We start from the raw sequence: 22,113 nt of genomic DNA, 5'->3' as shown, positions 1-22,113 counted from the left end.
CAGACACAGGCCTGGCCAGGGGCCATATCTCTCTTGGAGTGTCGCACAGGATCCACGGGAGAACATCTACGTCGGGATTAGGGCCTCTGCAGGAAACAGATGGCAGGCTCCCAAGGGATCGCTTTGACAGGCTGTGGTGAGGGGGTGTATTCACACAGGTGTGGTCAGGGTGCATGGAGCTATCTCTATCACCCTGTGCAGATGACTACTTGGCCTGACCGGTAAAGGGAGGAGCCTAGTTCCCGGTATAGCAGTATAGGATAGACCCTGACTGGATTATGGTCCTCAGGAAGGGGAGACCACCAATGCAGGGTCAGTCTTTTGGGGACAAAGTCAAGGGATGTATCCTTCTCTCTTGACCTCGTCTGTCCCTCAGGAGCAGGGGAGTGGAAAAACAGATGTATCCCTGGCTGGAGAGAGCATGCTGGAAGCAAACCACAGCTTGCTCGGATCTGTCCCTTGTTGCAAGATGCTAGGGTCAATGAGCTTCTGGAGACGGAGGAACCAACACGGAACTGGTTCTTATTTACTACAGATGAGAAACAAGACAGTCTTCTCTGTGCCTCAGTTTCTCCATTCCCACAACCCTCAGTTCCACCTTGGCTTCCAGGGTACCTCATGCTTTCAATATATTTATCTTGCTGGGCATAGCTATGCACATCTGAAATCTCAGCACTTAGGAGTCTGAGGCAGGGGGATTACACATGGAAAGCCTTCTCAACCCTTATAGAAAAAGAAAAATATCCCAAGAAACACATTCTCTTGGCCCTGAAGGGACAAAGCAGCAGAGGCCATCAAGGCCCCTGGCCTCCTGGGACATTTAGTGAAACACACCAGGCATTGAGACACCACCCAGACTGCCAGTTGGCAGGGGCATCCTCTCTGCTCAAAACTTCCAGGCTGGTGGTCCCAAACCCTTCATTCCCTTAGGGGGTCCCTGCTGGTAAACTTCCCCCCACCCCCTGTTCTTATCTTTTTAAAAAATCTAAGCTACATTTATGTCTTTACTTAATGTGTTTTTGTATGTATATGCATGTGACATACATGTGCCATGGCCTACATGTGGCATTCAGAGGACAGTTTGGGGGAATCAGATCTCTTCTTTCTCCACATAGGCCCCAGGGTCAAACGCAAGCACTTTTACTCCCTAGACCATCTTGTTGGCCCCTCTTTCTTTTCCTTTTGGGTGTTTTGAGACAGGGTCTTGCTATAAAGCCCTGAGCAGGCCTAGACCTTGTTGCGTAGATCAGGCTGGCCTTAGCCTTGTGGTTATCCTCCTGCTTCTGAGAAGCGGGGATTGTAGGCATCCCATTAGCTGCCACTCCACAGTTCCTGCTCTTATCAGCCTGGAGTCTCCCGTGTTTCCTGGAGAGTGCATTAGGTCTCGTTTATGATCTGAATGACAACGGCTTGTGCTGCACAGGGTTGGTTTAGGAAGATCTTTTAAAAGGGTCCTTGGGAACCAGGCATGGTGGTACACACCTTTAATCCCAGCACTTAGGAGGCAGAGGCAAAGAGATCTCTATGAGTCTGAGGCCCAGCGTGGTCTATGTAACTAGTTCTAAGCCAGTCAAGCCTACACAGTGAGACCCTGTTCAAAAAAAAAAAAAAAAAAAAAAACTAAAAACCAGAAACAAAAACAAAAACAAAAACAAAAACAAAAAGGCTGGGATGTGTCCAAACTTTGGCTATGGCATGGACTTAGAAAGTACTTCGATCATCCTGGGACACAGGGTGTGGAAAGGTTAAGACATCTGGAGAGGCAGAACACAGCTAGAAGGGCCTGGAACACAAGAACTTTGTCCTGGGGTCCCAGAGGATCCCCTGCCTGTCATCTCGCCCTGAGGTTTTGTCTTTGTATCAGCTGCCTCTTCTATCCACTCAGCTCAAGTGGAGTGGCCGGCATGGAGCCCGGGTTGAGGTCAGGCCCTGAGGTGTCCACTCTGGGTGTTCCCTGTCAAGCTGGTCTCCCTCCACCTGTGTAAAACAAAGCCTAAGGCGCAGGCCTTTTGTCAATGGTGACTTGAGACTGATAAGGTGAACGCCCAGGGTGGGCCCTGCTGTGGCACTTAGTCCCAGGGCTGACTGCTCCCAAAACCCCAAAACAGATTCTGTTAGGGCACGTAAGGAGAAGCTCACAGCCATGCTACCACCATCCCACCTTGTCCTCTATCTCCATGGCTGAAGGAAAAGGGCAGAGCCTGCCACCCCCAAGAGGCCTGGTGAGGCGAGGTCTCCCATGCTTGCCTGGGTGAGAGCAGGCTAACCTTCCTCCAGGCTGCCTTAGGAACCACACCGACGCTCCCTGCCTCATGTCAGTCCCCCACAGAGACAAACTGCTGACCTTGCCTGGTCACTGAGGCACAAAGACTGGAGGGCACCTAGAAGCCAGGCCTGAAACCCCAGGTCGATGTCTCCTTTCAAAGGTTCCGCTTCTCAGCCTTCTCAAGAGAGATGACTGCCACTGCCCCTTATGTTGGAGTGGGCAGAGATAGGCATCTTAACCTCCCCACATCCTTACTATTGCCCCAGGATGATGCAAATACCACTTACAGCTTTAGCCTCTGCTTGGTCCTTTGCTTGCTGCATCTGGACTCCCTCAGTCCCTGACACCTCTCCGGGCAGCTCAGGTTTCTTCTTCAAGTTTCCCTGGGCTTGACCCTAAATGCTACCCAGCAGCACAGTGGGGACACAGTATGTGTTCACTGTTTGCAGAACGAGCAGGGGTCTTTCTGGGATTGTTGCCTTGGCTGAGGAAGGGAGCTGGATTGGGAAGCGGCTCCTGCAGACCTGGCCCAGGGTTCAGTGTTGTAGCAGGCTAGCATCTGGTCCTCAGGGATCTCCCAAGAGCCTGGCTGGGAAGAGGACCCAGCTGGGCCCTGCGTTACAAACGCATAACCGAGATTAGGGAGTACTTGGAAATAAATAAGGCAGGCCCAGACCCAGGGCTATCAGACTTCAGAAATGCCATGAAAGTTTGTGTCTGTCCCTCTTTGGAGACACGGTGTCCCTATGTATAATAGCCCAGGCTGACCTGCAAGTCAGCTAATCCCTTCTGCCACGGCCTGCAGGGGGCAAAAATTATAGGTGGGCGCCACCAAAGTCAGCTGTGTTTCTCTTGCTTTTGGGACTGTGTGGGCCCTGACCATCTCCATGGAAACAGTCTCAGCTGTTCTACTACGTTAACCTGGGAACGCATCTTCTTCATGTTGGACTTCAGTTTCCCTGTCTATAATACAAAGGGTGCGACCAAGGGCGATGCTTCTGAAAGTCTGTGTTGATGCTGGTGGGGACCAGCTAGAATCCCAAGTTCCATCTTCCCAGAAGGCTGTCCCAGTTTGTTTTCTCATCTGTAGAATGGAACCCGAGCTACAGGGACTTCAACCAGACCTTGTCCCCTATAAGGTTGCCAGATGTGTCCTCACCAGCCAGCCTTGGCAAGGGTAGGTGGAGGGTGGGGTGCATGGGGGAGGTCTGCCGCCTGGGCCCTCCCATCACCCTACCTCCCCATCCCAGGGCCCCCCACCCAGCGACAAAGCCTGTGGCACTTCCTCTACTCGCCTGGCAGGCAGCCTGGCCCGGCCCCTTCTCTAAGGAAGCGCATTTCCTGCCTCTCTGGGCCGGGCTGGATGAGCTGAGCTCCCTGCCCTGACAGTCAGACCCCTGCCTTCATCTGTGTCCAGTCCCCAGGCCAGGACCGCCGACGGCTGCTGCCCGAAAGAGCTCAGTGTCTCTTTCCCACCACCCAGTCAGCTAGAGACTCCTGCCCTGCTGTGAGTCTAGAGCCCACTTCTCCTGACTTCTCCGCCGCCACCTCAGAAGGCTGGAGCAGGGACGTGGTCGCTCCGGCCGCCTGCTCCCTTCGGATCCCCGCGCGAACCCACGCAGGCCCCGGCGCCCGCCCGCAGCCCTGCCTCTGGATACCGGATAAGGCCCAGCGCACAGACTCCTGGGTGGACAGCATGGACCGTGGCATGCTCCCTCTGCCCATTACCCTGCTGTTTGTCATCTATAGCTTCGTACCCACAAGTAAGTGTTCAGCGCCCCTGGGTGGGAACCAGCCCAGGCTAGACCCTGGGTGTTACAGGTCTTATTCCCACGTCCCAAGCTCCTAGCTGATGAAGCCACCCCCAAAGTATTAGGAGGTAGAAATGGGATCACCAACTATTTTGGTTCAGTGGGAGTAAAATGTTTCATAGGATGCCAAACTTAAGCATTCATTAGATGTCTGGGGAGAAGTGGGATAAGCTATTTACGTTAGCGCTGGCACCTTCCTGTTATCCTTCCTGCTGTGTTCAGCTATCAGGAAGACCAGGAGCTAGAATGCTGTGCATCACTGAGTATTCCCTCCCATCTCTGAGCCTTGAGTTTCCCATTTGAGGAAGTTTAGGAAGGAGGATGCAGGAGTAAATTTAGGCTCTGGGTCCAACTTTGACCTCCTTGTTTTCTTGTATGATCTTGGGGAATAGCCTTGAGGCCTCCTCGCCAGAGGATGCTTAGAGCAAAGATGGGTGATGAGATCATTTGTCCGAAGACTTTCTGTTTCACTAGCTTCAAGTTCTCCCAGCATTCCCGGGCTTTGCCCACTCCCAGAACACCCCAAGGGCACATGCTCTGGCCTTCTCCATTTGCCTTTCTGAGAAGGGCATAGGCTCCATTAGGGGCTCTGTGGATCTTCTCAGCCAGGGTGACTATTGAAAGTGATCTGAGGAGGGTCGGTGAGGAGCCTGGACCCAAGTCCTACTCATGAAGGGTCTCAGCAGGACCTGGTCCCCAGCCACCTCCCTGAGGATCCCCGCCTGCCGACCTGCAGATTCAGGGGCGTGTTCAAGGGTTGGGGTGGGCAGCCTGGAGGAAAGAGTACGGGAAATGATGGGGCCACCCTGGCACCCAAAGTCCACAATTGATGGGAAATCTGTCATTTTGGGTTAACCGGAAATTGAGTCTCAGAGACACTGAGTGACTTATCAGGGATTTGACTCAAGGCCTATGGCCCCTCAGAACCCTTATTCTGACCACACGTGACCCTGCAAGATGGCTGCCCCAATTACCCCATTTCCCAGAAGAGAAAATGAAGGCTCTAACCTTCCAAATCCACCTACTCCAACAGAGTCTGACCCCAGGCTGGGACAGGATTCCAGGCCCTCTTCCCCCAGGCTTGGGGAAACCTGCCTTGTAGGATGGGAAGTGGGGTGTCAGTGTCTAGGTAACTATCCAGAGGATAGACCAGTCGACTGTGGTGGTATGCATATTTCCTCAGAGCTGATTTCAGGTCACAAACACTCAGTTCTTATTTGGAAATCAGAGTTCAGTGGCACACAGCAATTGCCTCTCTCCCCTACAGAGCCGAGAGGTGCAGGTGCCCGCAAGGGTGTAGATGAGGGTAACGTGGCTAAAATAATTAGGAAATATGAGTTCTCATTGTGATTAGCTGGGTGTGTAGTGCCATGGTAGGGCTCTTACCCGCCATATGGAAGGTCCTGAATTTAAAAAAAAAATTATACACATTTATATTTACAGATGCATATATACATATATGTATGTATATATATAATATGAATGTATATATGTGTGTGTACATACATACATATATACATAATTTATTTTCTTTCTTGAAACCAGGTTTCACTATGTAGCCCTGACTGGCCAGGGCACAGAATTTAGCTTTTCAGTGCATAGGGTGAGGATGGAGGGCACAAAAAACAGGCCCAGTCTCCCAGAACACAACACAGCAGAATTTTCTAAATCTGTAACTTGTGTGTAGCGCCTTACCCACACAACTCAAAGCCAGCCTTAAGCTGGGTGTGGTGGTACACAGCTGTAGTCTCAGCACTTGGAGGTTTGAGGCCGTACTGTCCACTCAAGTCCTGGGCCAGCTTAGATTATATGGTGAGTTCGAGGCCAGCCTGGACTACATAGTAAGATTCTCTCTAGAAAAGACAAGAAAGAAAAGTCAGTCCTTGAGAGTTACCTGTCTACTCCACTGTAAGGATATGTGGCCCACAGGTACCAGATTCTACCCAAATGTCTGTCAGCAGGGGTATCATTGAAGAAGTCATGTCACAGAACGTCATCCAGCAGCTACCACAAAACCAGTGGATCCAATCATCATGACACATGTGTATAGGACACATCATACCGTAAGAACCCTACACAGACATCCGTTTCTACTAACAAAACAGCAATGATGCCGTTTGCACAGAGAAACTTCTGGAAGGTTGTGCACTCAGTGTGGCCGTGCACTAAGTGTGGCCCTGCGTTCAGTGTGGCTGTTTTCCAGTGTGCGATTTTCTCTAGACTCTAGAGAAATCGAAGACGTGGATTTGTTTTATTAGTTTATCTGTATGCTTGTTTTGCCTGCATGCATGTCTGTGTGTCCAGGGAGGTACAGACAGTTGTGAGCCTCCAGGTTGGTGCCAGGAATCGAACCCCGGTCCTCTGGAAGAGCAAGTGCTCTTAACCACTGAGTCAACTCTCTGACCCTGGAATTCCTTTAAAGAACATGCGGGTGGAGATTATTAAAGAACAAGTTAACCAGGTGTCTGTTCCCCAAAGAAAACAGATGAATGAGGGGCTCTGGGGTACAGCTATGTGGCAAAGCACTTAGTAGGCTAGGAGGACAGAGGGAGGCATGGCGGCCACACCTGTCATACTGGTAGTCAGGGGGTAGAGGCAGGATCAGAAAGTGGATCACAAGCTGAAGGCCAGACTGGACTAGATGAAGACCTGTCTTGAGAGAAGTGGGGGGCAGGGGAGCAAGGGAATGGAGTGGGGGAGATAAAAGAGATGGGGGAAATTAATTTTAAAATCTTAGGTCCAGGCCAGGCGTGGTGGTGCACACCTTTAATCCCAGCACTTGGGAGGCAGAGGCAGGCAGATTTCTGAGTTCGAGGCCAGCCTGGTCTACAGAGTGAGTTCCAGGACAGCCAAGGCTACACAGAGAAACCCTGTCTCGAAAAATAACAACAACAACAAAAAAAACTTAGGTCCATGGGCCAACAAAACAGCTTAGCGAATAAAGACCTGCAGCCAAGGCTAATAACTTGAGTTTGATTCCCCAGAATCTATATAATGGGAAGAGAGAGCCTTATGTTGTCCTCTGATCTTTGCATGCGGTGGTGGACACACACACACACACGCACACTCACTCTCTCTCTCTCTCTCTCTCTCACACACACACACACACACACACTCACACTCCTTCTGATTAAGGCTAGCATATCAATGGCAGAGTTTTTTTTTTTCTAGAATATTCCATGTTCAGTCTTCAGTACTGCAGACAAACACTCCGAGCTCTGTTGACATCTATAAGCAGCCTCCAGGGCTTCACAAGGTATTCTGGTCCTTCAGATGAACACTCGAGAGTCTTGTGGACCCTTCTGAACTGCTGTACTTTTTTCATGGCATTATTTGGACTCTATCACAGTTTGTCTGCAGTTCTGGAATATTCTGTCGCATCTGCACACCACCATTTGAACAGCAAGTCCCTGCTTGAATATCTAAGTGGTCTCCCTTCTGTTCCAGTTTGGCGCATGCACCCATCCCCGTATTTTGGCTTATGTCATTTGGAAGCTCCTGGCACTTGTGGCGTGAGTCTGGTGACTGGGGTTAGGCACCTATGGCTGAGCAGTGTCTCAAACAGTAGGTGTCATTTGCCTGCGGCTAGGGCGGAGAATGACCCAAAACCTCCTTACGACTGGCTGGGAATCTTGGATTCAGTGCAGAAGGAGCTGGTGGCAAAGGGCAGAGATTGAATCTATGGTTTTGAGGCCACATTCCAGAAGGAAAGAGGGATGAACCAAGAACTGCATTAGTCAGGACAGTGACTCCCTGAGACCTATGGGGACATGGCCACTCCTGCGACCACTATTGGGACATTCTCTCTCCACACCCAGATTCAACTTATTCACATTAAAACCACCTGTAACTCCAGTTCCAGGGAATCCCATGTCCTCTGGCTGCCACAGCCACACGCACACATCCATGTAGCGCGCATAAGCTCATGCAGGCATGCACACATACACACGAATAATAAAATAAATCTTAAACAGTTAAAAAAAAAAAGATTTTCTCTCACCTCAGCCAGAGAGACAGAGGGACAGAGGACTTGCTCTGTGTCACATGTGGACCAGTGCTGGGACCTTGGAGGACAGGCCCTCTCCGTGTGCTCTGGGGTTTTCAGGCAGGTCTGGCAGTTCTCAGTGACAGGCCCTGATTTCCACCCCAGGCTGTCTGCTCTAACCCAGCCTCCTCTCTGGGCCGTTTGGTGGCTAGGCACAGGAGACTTAGAACTCTGGGGGCCCAGTTCTGGGTTCTACCTCTTCCTCCAGACCAGGCGTTGGGGCAGCAATTCTGCAAGTTGAGGTGGGGTGCCCATTCCAGAGTAAATTGAATTTAACACGGATGTGTAAGTAGGGTGCTGGGTATGCCAGCTGGCATTTATGTGGCACTTACTGTATACCAGCACTGGCACTAGTCTAGGCTGTTACCCCTCTGTTGCAGATGAGGAGACTAGGAGATAAGAGCAATTGCTAAGTAACACAAATTAGAGTGGATAACCATGTCCCTGAACCTTGGACCAGCCGTTTCCATGAGTTACCTAAGGGGATGGACAAGCATCTTCCTGCAGTTTGAGATTTGACCCCGTGTCCCCACCGTCTCAGCCCGGCAATGGCCGTCCCTCTTAGACAAAGCTAAACAGCTGCAGCCAAGTATGGGTGCACTTGGGAGACTGAGACAAGAGAATCAAGAATTCTAGATGCGTTCCACATCCATAGTCAGTTTCAGGGCAGCCTGGGCTGTGGGGAATCCCGTCTCACAAAGCAACCCAGCACCGGGGAGCATTTGGAGGACATGAGTTGGGTTCCCAGAATCCATATCACATAGCTCGCAATTGTCTTTAACTCCAGCACTAGGGGATCCAGGGCAGGCACCTGTACACACACACACACACACACACACACACACACACATTAATTGAATCTTAAAAAGAGAAAACCAGAGGTTGGGAGATGGCTCAGTGGTTAAGAACATTTGTTCCTTCAGAGGACCCAGATTTTGTTCCCATGGTTATGGCGCACATACATACAAATACATACACATATACATACATATGTACATACATACACATACATATAAAAATAGGTACATATATGCATACATACACATACATGCACACACATACATATACACATGCATGCATACACACAATACATGCATACATGCATGCATATATACACACATGCATACATACACACATACATACATACATACATACATACATACATACATACATATAAAAGACTCATACAGAGAAAAATAAATGCATGTGAAACAACACAGCAAGAACACAGGCCAGGAGTGGTGACACACACCTCTAAAGCCATCACTCAGGACAAGGAGATGGCAGGTGAGACTGCCTGAGGGGTCAATGAGGTCAGCCAGAACTGCAGAGTGAGACCGTGTTGTTTGTTTGTTTGTTTGTTTGTTTGAGACGGGGTTTCTCTGTGTAGCCCTGGCTATCCTAGAACTCACTCTGGAGACCAGGCTGGCCTTGAACTCAGAGATTTGCTTGACTCTGTGTCCTGAGTGCTGGGATTAAAGGTGTGTGCCACCGCTCTCTGGCTAAGACCCTGTCATAAATGGGGAGAATGTTCATCTAGTAAGCATTTGCTATGCAAACACCGAGGACCTGCATTCCGTGCGCAGAGCTCACTCAGTAATGATGATGATGATGATGATAAATAATAAATAATAGTAATAAATGTAATAAAAACCACTGGGCGTGGCACTGGGCAGAGCAATCCACATGCTAGTGAGGGGGAGCTGGGAAGCTCCCTGGGGCTCACTGGCTAGTCAGCTCAGTCTGCCCAGTGAGCCCCAGGCTAGTGAAAGACTTTATCTCCATCAGCAAGGGGGTGGTGCTGAGGATCCTGGGTGTAAGTTGCACACATGCACAAGCATGCCATACACCCTCACACACTTACCCACACACACATGAGAAACCATCAAAACAGACAAAGGCAGTGAAGTGCCACCTGACTCTAAGACATGGGGTGGGGGGGCCCACAGACCTAAGGAAGTGCCTCTCCCCTCTCCCCTTCCTCTTTCTCTCCTTTTGGTTTTGGTGGTGGTGGTCGTGGTTTGGGTTTTGTTGTTGTTGTTGTTTGTTTGCTTGTTTGTTTTTGGCTTTTTTGAGATAAGGTTTCTCTGTGCAGCCCTGGCTGTCCTTGAACTCACTCTGAAGACCAGGCTGGCCTTGAACTTAGAGAGATCCTCCTGCCTCTGCCTCCCGAGTGCTGAGATTGAAGCTGAGTGCTGGCTCCCCCGTTGCTACCACCAGCAGGAGGCTAGGAGGCACCTGCTTCAAGAAGAGGACAACAGTGGGGTTCTTTTGGCTGTCCTGGAACTCTCGCTGTAGACCAGGCTGGCCTCGAACTTAGAAATCTGCCTGCCTCTGCCTCCCGAGTGCTGGGACTAAAGGCGTGTGCCACCACACCCGGCCAACAGTGGTTTTGACAGTTGAGACAAGTTGGTCAGGCTATCAATAAAATGTGGTCACTAGGGTCTAGACAGGTGACTCTGCGGTAGCCAGCACTTGCCATTCTTGTAGGGGACCCAGATTTGGTTCCCAGAGCCCACATGGCAGCTTACAACTGTCCATAGCTCCAGTTCCAGTGGTCCTGATGCCCCCTTTTGCCCTCTGAGGGGCACTGCCAGCACATGGCACACAAACACACATGCAGGTACACACTTATGCACATGACACTAAAATAAATACAACTAAGAGGACAGCCGTTGGCCTGAGAAGGGGCAGAGGCAGGCAGGGTGTGTTTGGAGGAAATGTTCACCTCTGACTGGAAGGACACAGTCCCCACAGCAGTTCCTGAGCCATCTCCATTCGTTAGGCGGATGGCTTAGAGCTGTGCATGTGACCAGCTCTCTGAAGGTGACAGAGGATTTTTACCACCTCAGTGTAGGGATCATAATTGCGAGGCATAAAAAGGAGCCTGGCCTGCGGCAGCGGAGGCACAGTTAGGACGGGAATTTGTGGAATGTGTCAACCTCGCTATCCTTTGACCTCACTTTAGACCACAGCTTGTGAATTTGACTCAGTGGCTGTTGGGAAATTCTGGGAAAGGCATACAAGCGGGGATCTGTGTCTCCTCGATGGTGGCCTGGCTGAGAGATGGGACAGCTATGAGGTTGTGATTGGACTCTGAAGAGCGTAGAGGGTGCCTGAGTGGGGTGACTGAAGAAGACTTTGGTCAGAAAGTACCCTCCTTGGTGTCGCAGACACTCACAGCACCCATGGGAACCAAGGAGATGTGCATCAGAACTGACTTACAGAAAGCACATGCCGGGGCTAGAACTAGACCCTCAGAGTTCACGACCAGGGCCTGTTGCTGAGAGTCTGGGTCTCCTGGGGAAATTCTTTAGCCTCCCTAACTACCCATGAGATGGGCATAAGAACCCTCCACTGCCCTCCAAAGGCTGCTGTAAGGATCCAAGGAATGTAGTCATACAAAGCTTCCAGACAGGGAGCGTGATGGGACCTACTGTGTGGTTATTATGCCTACCAATAAGGAGAGCGAGGCCTTTATGACCAGGCCATCGGTTCCCAGAGCAACTTGATGACCTCTGGGAGCTATTTGGGGTGGAATGGGGACTGGCTGTGTAAGGCCTGTGCTTGTGGGGTGAAGGAGGAGGGGGAGGAGGAGTGGGAGGATGGTCCAGACTTTTCCTCAGGAGGTCAGGGTCACCCAGTTCTCCAAGGGTGACTTGTAGGCCCCCAGTGGCCCCTCCTCCAACAGTTCCCGGGAGGCCCCCCGGGCAGTTCCCTTGGTACCAGGGGATTGTTTTCAGCTGGCCTGGGCCCGCCTTGGGCTGCTGGAGACAGGCTCAGGCGTCACACTCCCTCCTGTCTCCCCATTCTCGTCTGTGGGGTGGGGGCAACCAGTATTCGAAAAGGCCCCAAAATAAATGGGCCTCTTATCTGATCTCCCAGCCTGGCCTGTTATCTGATCATTACATAATGGCCAGGCCCGCGGCCTCTCCTGCTGGCGCTGGCTGACGGCATGGAGGAGGCGGCCCCAATGCCAGAGGAACTGGGGTTCCTGGAAGTCTGGGGAGGGGGGTCAGGAAAAGTCCGAAGATCTGTAGACCAGATGGTGGGTCATGTGGAGGGAGTAGTCAGAGACCCAGAAGGCAGCCATACATATGTATGACCTTGATGTGAGTGTCCTGTCTCTTCGGGTTGCAGCCTCCCCTTCTAGGGGAGACTAGTGGGGGCAGACTAGTGGGGGCAGACTAGATGGGAAACTGACAAGAGGAAATGGTACCAACCCTTAGTCTGTTGGGGTGAGGGAAACCTCAGAATTATCCCTGTCCTCAACTTCTCCCCCACCCTTAAATGCAGACAAGAAAACTACAGAAATGAAACTAGCACATGCCTTGTCTCACAAATGGCTCCCAACAACCTCCAGAGCCGGGTGTTTTCTCTTCCTATTGCCACTGTAGAGACCAGGAAACTAAAGCCCAAAGTCCTGAAATCACTCCCTCAAACCACACAGCTAGTCAGAACTAGTTGGGCCTGGGATACTGGGCCTGGCTCCCAGGAACTTGCCTTGAACCCAAATCCCGTATTGCTCAAACCCACAGATGTCTCTTGCGAGTTGCTAATGGGACTAGAGTAATGGCTGCTAAGGTTTGGGCTCTTACAGCAGCAGCAGATACCTGCTCCTATTCTCCTCCCAAGATGGAGATATCTGAGGGAGGGTGTTGGCGGGGTGTGAGGCAGCCATCTTACCTCCTTCTCTGACCTCAGTGGCTTTAGGACCATCAAGCTAGCTACAAAGGTAGGGGAGAAGGCTGGCCAGGCCACAGGCGCCTGGGGTTCAGGAAGAGCCGGCCTGCCCCCCCATCCTCAGCACTGGCGTCAGCTGGACGTGAAGCCTGGCCCTCCTCGCCCATCTTTGATCTCCAAGAAAACAGGAAGTGAACACGACAAGATGGAGACATAAACTTCCAAACAGCCTCCCCTTCTCTGTCCCTCCTCCACAGCCCCCCCTTCCCCTCAGCACATTCCTTAGGACGAGGTGTAGGGGCCTCATTTCCTCTTCCTCCTCTGCTGGGTCAGGGTGAAATTCCATTCCTCTCCCTTGGGACCCATGTTTCCGGGCCGCCCTGCGGCCGACTGTGAGGCCTGCTCTACATCACCGCCTTTAACCTGGGCTGCTCCCCCTGAGGCAGGAAATTCCCTCCTCAGAAACGGCCTCTCAGGAATGGACACCTTGAGGTGAGGTCTGAAGAGGGAAAACCATTTTTCCTCCTCACCACCACCCGGTGCACACACTCCTTCCTTTGGATTGAACTGGCCTTAAGACTTGGGGTCCACCATGGGCCCTGCCCCTTGGGTCACCCTGCCAGCAATAGATAGCTGGGCACGATGGCACTTGCCTTTAATCCCAGCACTGGGGAGGCAGAGACAGGCCATCTCTGTGAGTTCAAAGCCAGCCTGGTCTACAGAATGAGTTCTAGGCCAACTGAGATTACACAGTGAGACCTTGTCTCAAAAATACAAAAAGAACAAAAAACAAACAAATACTTCTGAAAATTAGCTAAGATTTAATTTCAGGCAAACTGTTTTTGTAATATAAGTATATAATTATATATTTAAAATTATACCTTGAAAAAGGATTCCCGTTTATCTGAAATTCAGACTTATTGGTACCCTGGCTCTTACCTTCCTTCCAACATTATACCTACTATCACTATGATCCTAGGAGAGACTTTCTCCGGCTGTGTCTCAGTTTGCCCATCTGTGGAGAGTATGAAATGATGTCTACCATGTAAGGTAGCTATGAAGATGTCATACGCCTTGAGCTCTGGGCTCATAACGTGTACTTGGGAAATGTTCAGAAAGTGAACGTGGTTGTATCCAGGCATGGTGGGGAATCCCAGCATTAGGGAGGCAGAGGCTGGAAGACCTGAAGGTCAAGACCATCCCTGGCTACATGTCAACTTGAAGCCAGCCTGGGCTACCACAGCTCTGCCTCCAAATAACAACAACAACAACAACAACAGCAACAATAATTCTTAAAGATACTAGGAATACAATTAATATTCTTCCCTCCCAGTGCCGGGGACTGCCTTGCCCACACTAGACAAACATTCCTGCCCCATCCTCCTCTGACCTAACCTGCTTTCCCACTGTGCTTTCCCAGCAGGTCTCGCAGAAAGAGTCGGCTGTGATCTACAGCCTGTGGACCCCACCAGGGGTGAGGTGACGTTTACCACCAGCCAGGTCTCCGAGGGCTGTGTAGCTCAGGCTGCCAATGCTGTGCGTGAAGTCCACATTCTCTTCCTGGATTTTCCCGGAGTGAGTACCTCAGGCAGGTTTGGCGGGGTCCCTTAGGAATCGGAGGAGACTGGGTGAAGGGTGACTTCTTGTAGCTTTACTAGCACCTCAGCCATGGGGCTGATGGGACAAGTCCTGGGAGGGCCCTTAAGAGGTAGAAGGTATGATTTTCTGGAACACATCACAAGAGCCAGCTGGAGGGCCGGTGACATGGCTCATGGGTAAGGGAGCTTGTGGCTTACTGGGTGAGGGCACTTACCACCATACACGATGACGTGAGTTCAAGTCTCTGAACCTAAGCAAAGTAAAGAGCATCTTCCTCAAGTTGTTCTCTGACTCTCGGGAGCGCGCGCGCGCGCGCACACACACACACACAATTTTTTTTTTTCAAGACAGAGTTTTTCTGTGTAGCCCTGGCTGTCTTGAAACTCACTCTGTAGAACAGGCTGTCCTTGAACTCACAGAGATCCACCTGCCTCTGCCTCCAGAGTGCTGGGATTAAAGGCATACGCCACCACGCCTGGCAAAAAAAAAAAAAAAAAAAGGAAAGGAAAGGAAAGGAAAGGAAAGGAAAGGAAAGGAAAGGAAAGGAAAGGAAAGGAAAGGAAAGGACCCAGATAGAAAAGAGCTAGTTAAATGTCTCAGTGTGAACTAGGGAAGCTTGTGTAAGATGCAGCTAGTGACAGGGCTCTCAAAGCTTTTCAGAGGACACAACTCCACTCTAAGCTGGGCTTTGGAGAAAGGGTTGAGTTCCAGTCTACCTCACCTCAAACATCTGAGAGTCCACTAGGCATCCTTTGAGATCCAAACCCAGCAAGCCAGCCTCAAGTCTGATCTCCAGCAGCTTGCCTCCAGTTTGTCTAGATGTAGAGCAGCAATAGCCCATTTGTCAAATGCTTGCTGCTTGCTGCATGCTAGGTGTTAGGCTGCAGCCTACTGTCACCTAGGAAGCCACCAGCTTTGTTTGGTTGATTAGTTCTTTTTTTTTTTTTTTTTTTTGAACTAGGATTCATGTAGCCCAGGCTGGCCTCAGTTTTGCTAGACAGCTAAGGATGACTCTAATCCTCCTATCTCCAGAGTTCTGGGATTATAGGTACGTGTACCACATCAGACTTACATGACCCTGGGCTTCAGGGTCAGGGTCTCATGCCTGCCAGGCAAACATTCTACCAACTGAGCTACATCCCTAGCCATGGATACAGGCATGGCGGGGGCTCATTAGGGTCCAGTATTATTCTCATTTCTTGGAGGAGGAAACTGAGTCCACCCTTGAGAAATAAAACACAAACTGAAAGTCAGAGGACAGGCACACCAAAATCCTAGGGACCTCAGAGCCAAGGTCAGGTTCACTGGCCTGCCTGGGCTGCAGCCCACGCCTAGCTGATGTAGACTAAGGCCACAAGAATGAAATAGGAGCATGGGATGAATTTGTAGCCAACCTGCCCCTAAAACTGTTGAGTTACTTTGCATTTTGTGTAGTGATAAGAAGGTGCCCAGACCACCAATATCGGGGGGCCCTGCCTGCCACAAGGACTGTGGGCTTTGATAACCCCCAAGGTACAGATAGCACCAAATACATTTTATTTGGCTTTCATAAGCATAACAATTGTTTTTCAAGTCAGTAATGATATGGAAAAATAAAAAGCTTTCCTGTAAGTTCATTTTGTTCTCAGGTTTAGGCCCTTGCACCTCTTCTGGGTGATCTTGGGGTCTCCTGACAGCAAAGCCAGGCAGAGGAAGGCCCCAGCCAGATGGCCAGGTCTCTGGGCCACAGGTGTGTAGACAGTTCCAACCAGGACACAGGAGGCTGGTGTTGTGGCAGGGGGTCCAGGCAGGGTACTTCAGCTGCTAAGCTTAGGCAGGACTTCCTGGAGGACGTGACAACACAGAGGAGCTGGAACCTCCCAAGTGTGGGCACAGCCAGGGAGAGGATGTAAGCAGAGGGAGGGAGCTGCCCGCTCAGACTCTGACGGGATCTTGAGGTTCGCCTAGGAGCAGAACTGGAGAAATGGCAGTTATATTGAGAACTTGGTTTTTAGTCTATGAGCAATGGCAACCACTGAAGGAGTTGTAGGGCTGTGTTGTGTGGGGGGTGCCATAGTAACTCATGGCATAGTCCAAGGATTTCAGCATCTGTGACAAGAGAATTTCCCTGTAGCCCTCTGCCCCTTCCAGAGAACTCTATAGATCATGGGACATTTTTATTTTTTACTTTTTGGTGTTTTGGAGACATGGTTTCTCTGTGTAGCCCTGACTGTCCAGGAACTCACAGAAATCTGCCTGCCTCTGCCTCCCAAGTTCTGGGATTAAAGGCTTATGGAGCTGCTGCCACCTCTCTTCCCAACCAACCTTGTGACATCTAACCTGCCAGGCCAGGCCTCCAGCGCTAGGACTATGAAGGATATGCATTTTGAAGGGGTAGGAAAGAGAGCTGGGGTCCCAGGGTTCAGTCCTGGGCCTGTCATTGGCCTGCACCTTGCATAGTGCTTGAGCTGCTGAAGGGGCACCCCTTATATTTTTCTTGGGTTCAGAGGCTCGCTCAAGAATTATGAAACTATGGAACCTGGTCCAGGACCTGGTATATTCCAAATAATTAATGTATTCCATAAATGAATGCATATTTGTATATTGAATGCATTCAAATGGAACCACGATACAGTGTTTAGGAGCACGGCTTTTAGTCAGGCTGCAGTGTGAGACTGAGCTCCCAGTTACTCAGGAGGCTGAGGCAGGAGGATGGCTTGTAACAGTACAAGTTTTAGGTCATCCTGGCCAATATAGTGAGAGTTTGCTCAGAAAACAAACCAAGGAAAGAGGATGCAGCGTCTGGAGCCAGTCAGTCCTCATCTGAACCTCAGCTAATCTCACGGCCACATCGCTTTGTTGGCAAAGCTGTCTGAACCTTGGTCTTCCCACGGGAAACATGGAGACAATGATAATCTCTCCTACCTCACAGGTTACTGTGAGACTCCAGGATAGAGAAAGCAGAACACAGAACCTGCCCACAGTGAAAGCTCTAGTTTGGCTGTTATAAATTTTGTCATTATTACTATGTTTCCTGGACTCCATTTTTCATCTGGAAATACTTGGACATGACCCAGTTTCCAAACATCTTCCATTTAGTTTATTACTCTGTAAACCTCACACTAGATCGAACTCAATGGAGAAGAGGCAGAGTCTGAAGATCCATTTTCAGGCAGGCTAATGGAGGTTGAGGCTCGTGGAGTTCCTGGCCTATCTGTCCGTGATCCTGTTCAGTCTTGGTGCTTTGACCACCAAGGAGCCTGTGACCTGCTGAGCACTGACTTCCCTTCCTGGGAGTCTCCAAGAACTAGATCCATGCCACTCCCCCACTACCAACTCTACGAGGGTGCTTGCTGTTGTCAAGGGTAGAGATAGGAAGTAAAGCTGAGCCAATCACAGGCCAAGAATCGATATGAGTGAGTGAGTGAGGGAGGGAGTGAGTGATGGAGTTAGCCATCTTGGGAAGGATGAGAGGCTGTGGGTGACAGGGAGATACTCTCCCGTTGTAGAGAGGAAGGGATTGGGGGGCTGCACATGGAGCTCGGTTGTTAGGGTGCTTGTCCATCATGAGGCCATGGGTTTGATCCCCAACATCTATCTCATAAACAGCGAGTAGCTCAGCACCCGAGAGGCAGATGCAGGAGCATTAGAAGTTCCAGGCCAGGCGAGAGCGATGGCTCAGCAGCAAAGAACACTTGCTGCCCTTTCAGAAACCCCATGTTCTGTTCCCAGCACCCACATCAGGCAGCTCACACTCACCTGTAACTCCAGCTCCAGAGGCCCCAAACACCCTCTTCTGGCCTCTAGGGGCACCCACATGCAGACACATACACATAATTAAGAATAATTGTTTTTTTTTTGTTTTGTTTTTTTGTTTTTAAGATTTTATTTATTTATTTATTATATGTAAGTACACTGTAGCTGACGTCTTCAGACACTCCAGAAGAGGGCACCAGATCTCGTTACGGATGGTTGTGAGCCACCATGTGGTTGCTGGGATTTGAACTCTGGACCTTCGGAAGAGCAGTCGGGTGCTCTTACCCACTGAGCCATCTCACCAGCCCCAAGAATAATTGTTTTTAAGTTCAAGGTAGCATGGCATGTGTAAAGGCCTAAAGGCCAATTGCGTGGGTGACCAGGCCTAGTGGGGGGAGGCACTGCCTCTCCTGACCTCTGGCCTCCTTTGTCAGTCCCTGGCACAGAAAGATGGCTTTCTCGTCCATCCCCACATGGCTTTAGAACCATCAGATTTCCTGTGTGTGTGTGTGTGAGTGTATGTGTGTGGCAGATGAGTGGTGGCAGCCAAGAACCCCAGGAAAGTGACATTTGAAGTGTCTGTCTGTCTGTCTGTCTGTCTGTCTGTCTGTCTGTCTGTCTCTGTGTGTGTGAGTGTGTGTGTCTGTGTGTTGAGGAAGTCTGTAGACAAACCAGGGGCTGCTGGGCAGGGGTTATCTCACTGGGTCCCCAAAGGACAGGCCGGAGCCTGGATTCCGGGAGGGGCCTAGGGTCACATCCTGACCTTCAAGACAGGAACAGGCCTGGTGCCTCAGCGATTCCCATCAGCTGACTACCCTGTTCTGCTGTCCCAGACCAAGGCAGCCAAGCTTGTTTGGCTGCTGATTTGCTCCCCCCTGCCCTCGGCCTGGGCAAACTCAGGGAGCTCCTTCCTCAAGATAGGAGCCAGCCAGGCTCTGACTCATGCTTTGCCAGAGGAGGCATGGAGACAGCAAGCCAGGGGAACCTCCACTGATTGTTCTCAGCTATCATGGGAGATAGTGAGGGGCTAGGAAGGCAGTATGGCTCTGAGAAGTGGTACCACACTGAACAGCCTCTCTGTCACCCATTTCCGGTGACACCTCTGCTCCACAGTGGGAAACCTGCAGCACTGAAGGGATGTACCTAGAATCCTTCTCTTATACTGCAGAGCCTGCTCAGGGTGCCCAGAACCCCTGAGTGTCTTGCTCAGTTGTGTCTGAGCCTATTGTGCAGGCTGCAGGGGAGTGGCTCTTATTATTGTCCCCAGAAAAGAACCCTGCCGGGCTGATGTGAGTTCTTCTCTACCTTAAGAGTGGCAGAGCTGGCTCTGGGGGAGGCAGCTGGGTGGCAGAGCTGGCTCTGGTCTCCCATCTGGACACATGAGTACACTCACTTTGCTCTCAGAAGCAGGCTGAAGAGACCAAGGGATCCTGGGGCGGGAGCTTCCTTTGTGTCTTTGTGCCTTGCAGGTGATGAGCAGGGAAGGGAACCGGTGTAGCAGGGTCAGGTGGCTGCACAGGGGCTCTCGTCATCTCCCAGCTTCAGCACTGAGTCACCCTGAGAAAACATATTTATTGGATAGATGGACAGATGGACAGATACGTAGTAGACGAATAAAAAAAGGGGGGGTCCATAAAGCCTGGAGAAAATCAAATGAAGTCTTTTAAGTCCTGAGAGTAAACAGCTGTAAATCAAGAACACTATACTCACAAAACTATCTTCCAACACTGAAGAATAAAGAAAGGTATTTTGATGCTGGGCAGTGGTGGTGCACGTCTTTAATCCCAGCACTTGGGAGGCAGAGGCAGGCGGATTTCTGAGTTCGAGGCTAGCCTGGTCCTACAGAGTGAGTTCCAGGACAGCCTGGACTATACAGAGAAACCCTGTCTCAAAAAAAAAAAAAGAAAAAAGAAAAGAAAAGAAAAGAAAAGAAAAGAAAAGAAAAGAAAAGAAAAGAAAGAAAGAGGAAGGAAGGAAGGAAGGAAGGAAGGAAGGAAGGAAGGAAGGAAGGAAGGAAGGAAGGAAGGAAGGAAGGAATTTTGAGACAGACACAAATGAAGGTAAGTCATGATTAGTAAGGACAGCAGGCATCCTCGGTGGAATACTTTATAGGGAAGAACCTAGCGACTCAGCAAGCCCTAACCCTTGTATGAAAGCCAGAAAAGAAATACCAATAACTTTGCAAAGCAGAACATACCTAGCACACTTACAGGAAGAAGCAACCCCCCCCCCCTTACAATTCTCTTACAAGTAAATTGTTTTGGCAGCTTCTCTTTTTGTTGGCTTATAGTTTAGTGCATCACAGTTAAATAGGACACTCTGTGTGTGTGTGTGTGTGTGTGTGTGTGTGTGTATGTGTGTGTGTCTCTGTCTCTGTCTCTGTCTCTGTCTCTCTCTGTCTCTGTCTCTCTGTCTCTCTGTCTCTCTGTCTCTCTGTCTCTCTCTCTCTCTCTCTCTCTCTCTCATATTTGTTGAGTCTTGACTTGTGTCCTAAGGCCGGTCTTGGAGAAGTTTCTGAGAAAATCTGCTGAGGAAGGCATGTGCGTTCCCTGCCCCTTTGGGTGGAATGTTCTGTCCGTGTGTTAAATCCAGTTCATCCACGCTGTTCCTGGCTTCCGAGTTTCTTTGCTAGCTTTTAGTTAGGAGGACCTGCTGAGTAGGAGAGCGAAGGACTGAAGTCTCCCGGTGTTACTGTATCAGGACCTGGTTGGTCTTTCTATCTTGGAGTGTTTGTTTTATGCAATTCGAGGCTCCAGTGTTTGGTGCATAGAAGTTAGAATTGTTGCATCATCTTGAATTGTTTCTTTTATTAATCTATCCTGTCCCAGCCTGGCATAGTGGCCCATATCTTTAATCCCAGTACTCAGGAGGCAGACATAGGCCAATCTCGGAGTACAAGACCAGCCTGGTCTACATAGAACATAGTTCTAGGACAAACAGAGCTTCATAGTTAGACCCTGTCTCAAAAATAAACAGGCAAACAACACCAAAAGGTGGAGTCCTTTTTATCTCCTTTAACTAGTTTTGGTTTGAAGTTGACTTTGTCTAGCATAAGAATAAATTTCCATTGGCTAAGCAGTTTGTTTTCCATGCTTGGAGATGAAGTTTTGGGGCATCTTTGTTGGCTTAAGTATGCTTCTTGGAGAGTGCATATAGCTAGTTCTTGTTATTTATCCAGCCCGTTAGTCTGTGTCATTGAACTTGCAGGGGTTCTTGTGCCTCCCGAGGGCCAGACTCACAGGCATGTGCCACTGTATGCAGCTCAGACACATTGTGTTTAAATATATTTAAACATTTAAAAGGTTTACAGACTAGACATGGTGGTACATCTCTTCAGTCCCAGCAATTGGGAAACAGAAACTTGAGGCCAGATATGCCTACATAGTGAGTTCTAGGCCAGCCATAGCTACACAGTAAGACCTGGTTTCAAAAAAGAAAAAAAAATCAGACTTGGGCTTGGAGAGATGGGGCAGCCCTCAAGAGCACATTCTGCTTTTGTAAGGATTCCAGTTGGATTCCTAGCACCCATGTTAGGTGGCTGTGAGCCGGGGATCTGACTCCCTATTCTGGCACATGCGTGCACACATACACACTATACACACACTGCACACATACACATAGACACACTATACACACATCGCACACATACACATAGACACACTATACACACACCGCACACATACACATAGACACACTATACACACCACACACATACACACACTACACCCACTATAAACACACACATACACACACTACACACACCATACACACACATATACACATACACACACACACACCATACACACTCACATACACACATACTGAAAACATTTCATTCAGAAGTCAGTCATGATGGCACATACCTGTGACCCCAATATCCAAAGACTGAAGATGTTGAGTTTAAGGCCAAACTTGCACACAATGAGATTCTGTCTCAAAATGGGGTGGTGGAACATCCCTTTAGGGCTACATAG

At 50.0% G+C, this 22,113-nt stretch overlaps 1 protein-coding gene across 2 annotated transcripts in view; it reads left to right on the top strand.

The window, feature by feature from the left end:
* Positions 1-3,606: 3,606 nt before the first annotated feature.
* Positions 3,607-22,113, top strand: part of Eng (endoglin) — a 36,123-nt gene continuing 17,616 nt past the window's right edge. Inside the window, exons 1-2 of one of the 2 annotated variants that reach the window (XM_021155804.3) lie at positions 3,607-4,029; positions 14,229-14,380. In XM_021155804.3, coding sequence (XP_021011463.1) covers positions 3,963-4,029; positions 14,229-14,380 — 219 coding nt within the window. In that variant the 5' untranslated portion in view covers positions 3,607-3,962. Of the gene's footprint in view, positions 4,030-14,225; positions 14,381-22,113 lie in introns of both variants that reach the window. The other variant, XM_021155803.3, reaches the window with a different exon arrangement.

The sequence above is a fragment of the Mus caroli genome, unplaced genomic scaffold (genome assembly GCF_978045245.1).
Source record: "Mus caroli unplaced genomic scaffold, Mus_caroli_1 scaffold_2, whole genome shotgun sequence".
In the NCBI taxonomy this organism is placed as follows: Eukaryota; Metazoa; Chordata; class Mammalia; order Rodentia; family Muridae; genus Mus; species Mus caroli.
The sequence above is the reverse complement of the archived record's forward strand: the minus strand, read 5'-3'. Positions and strand labels throughout refer to the sequence as shown.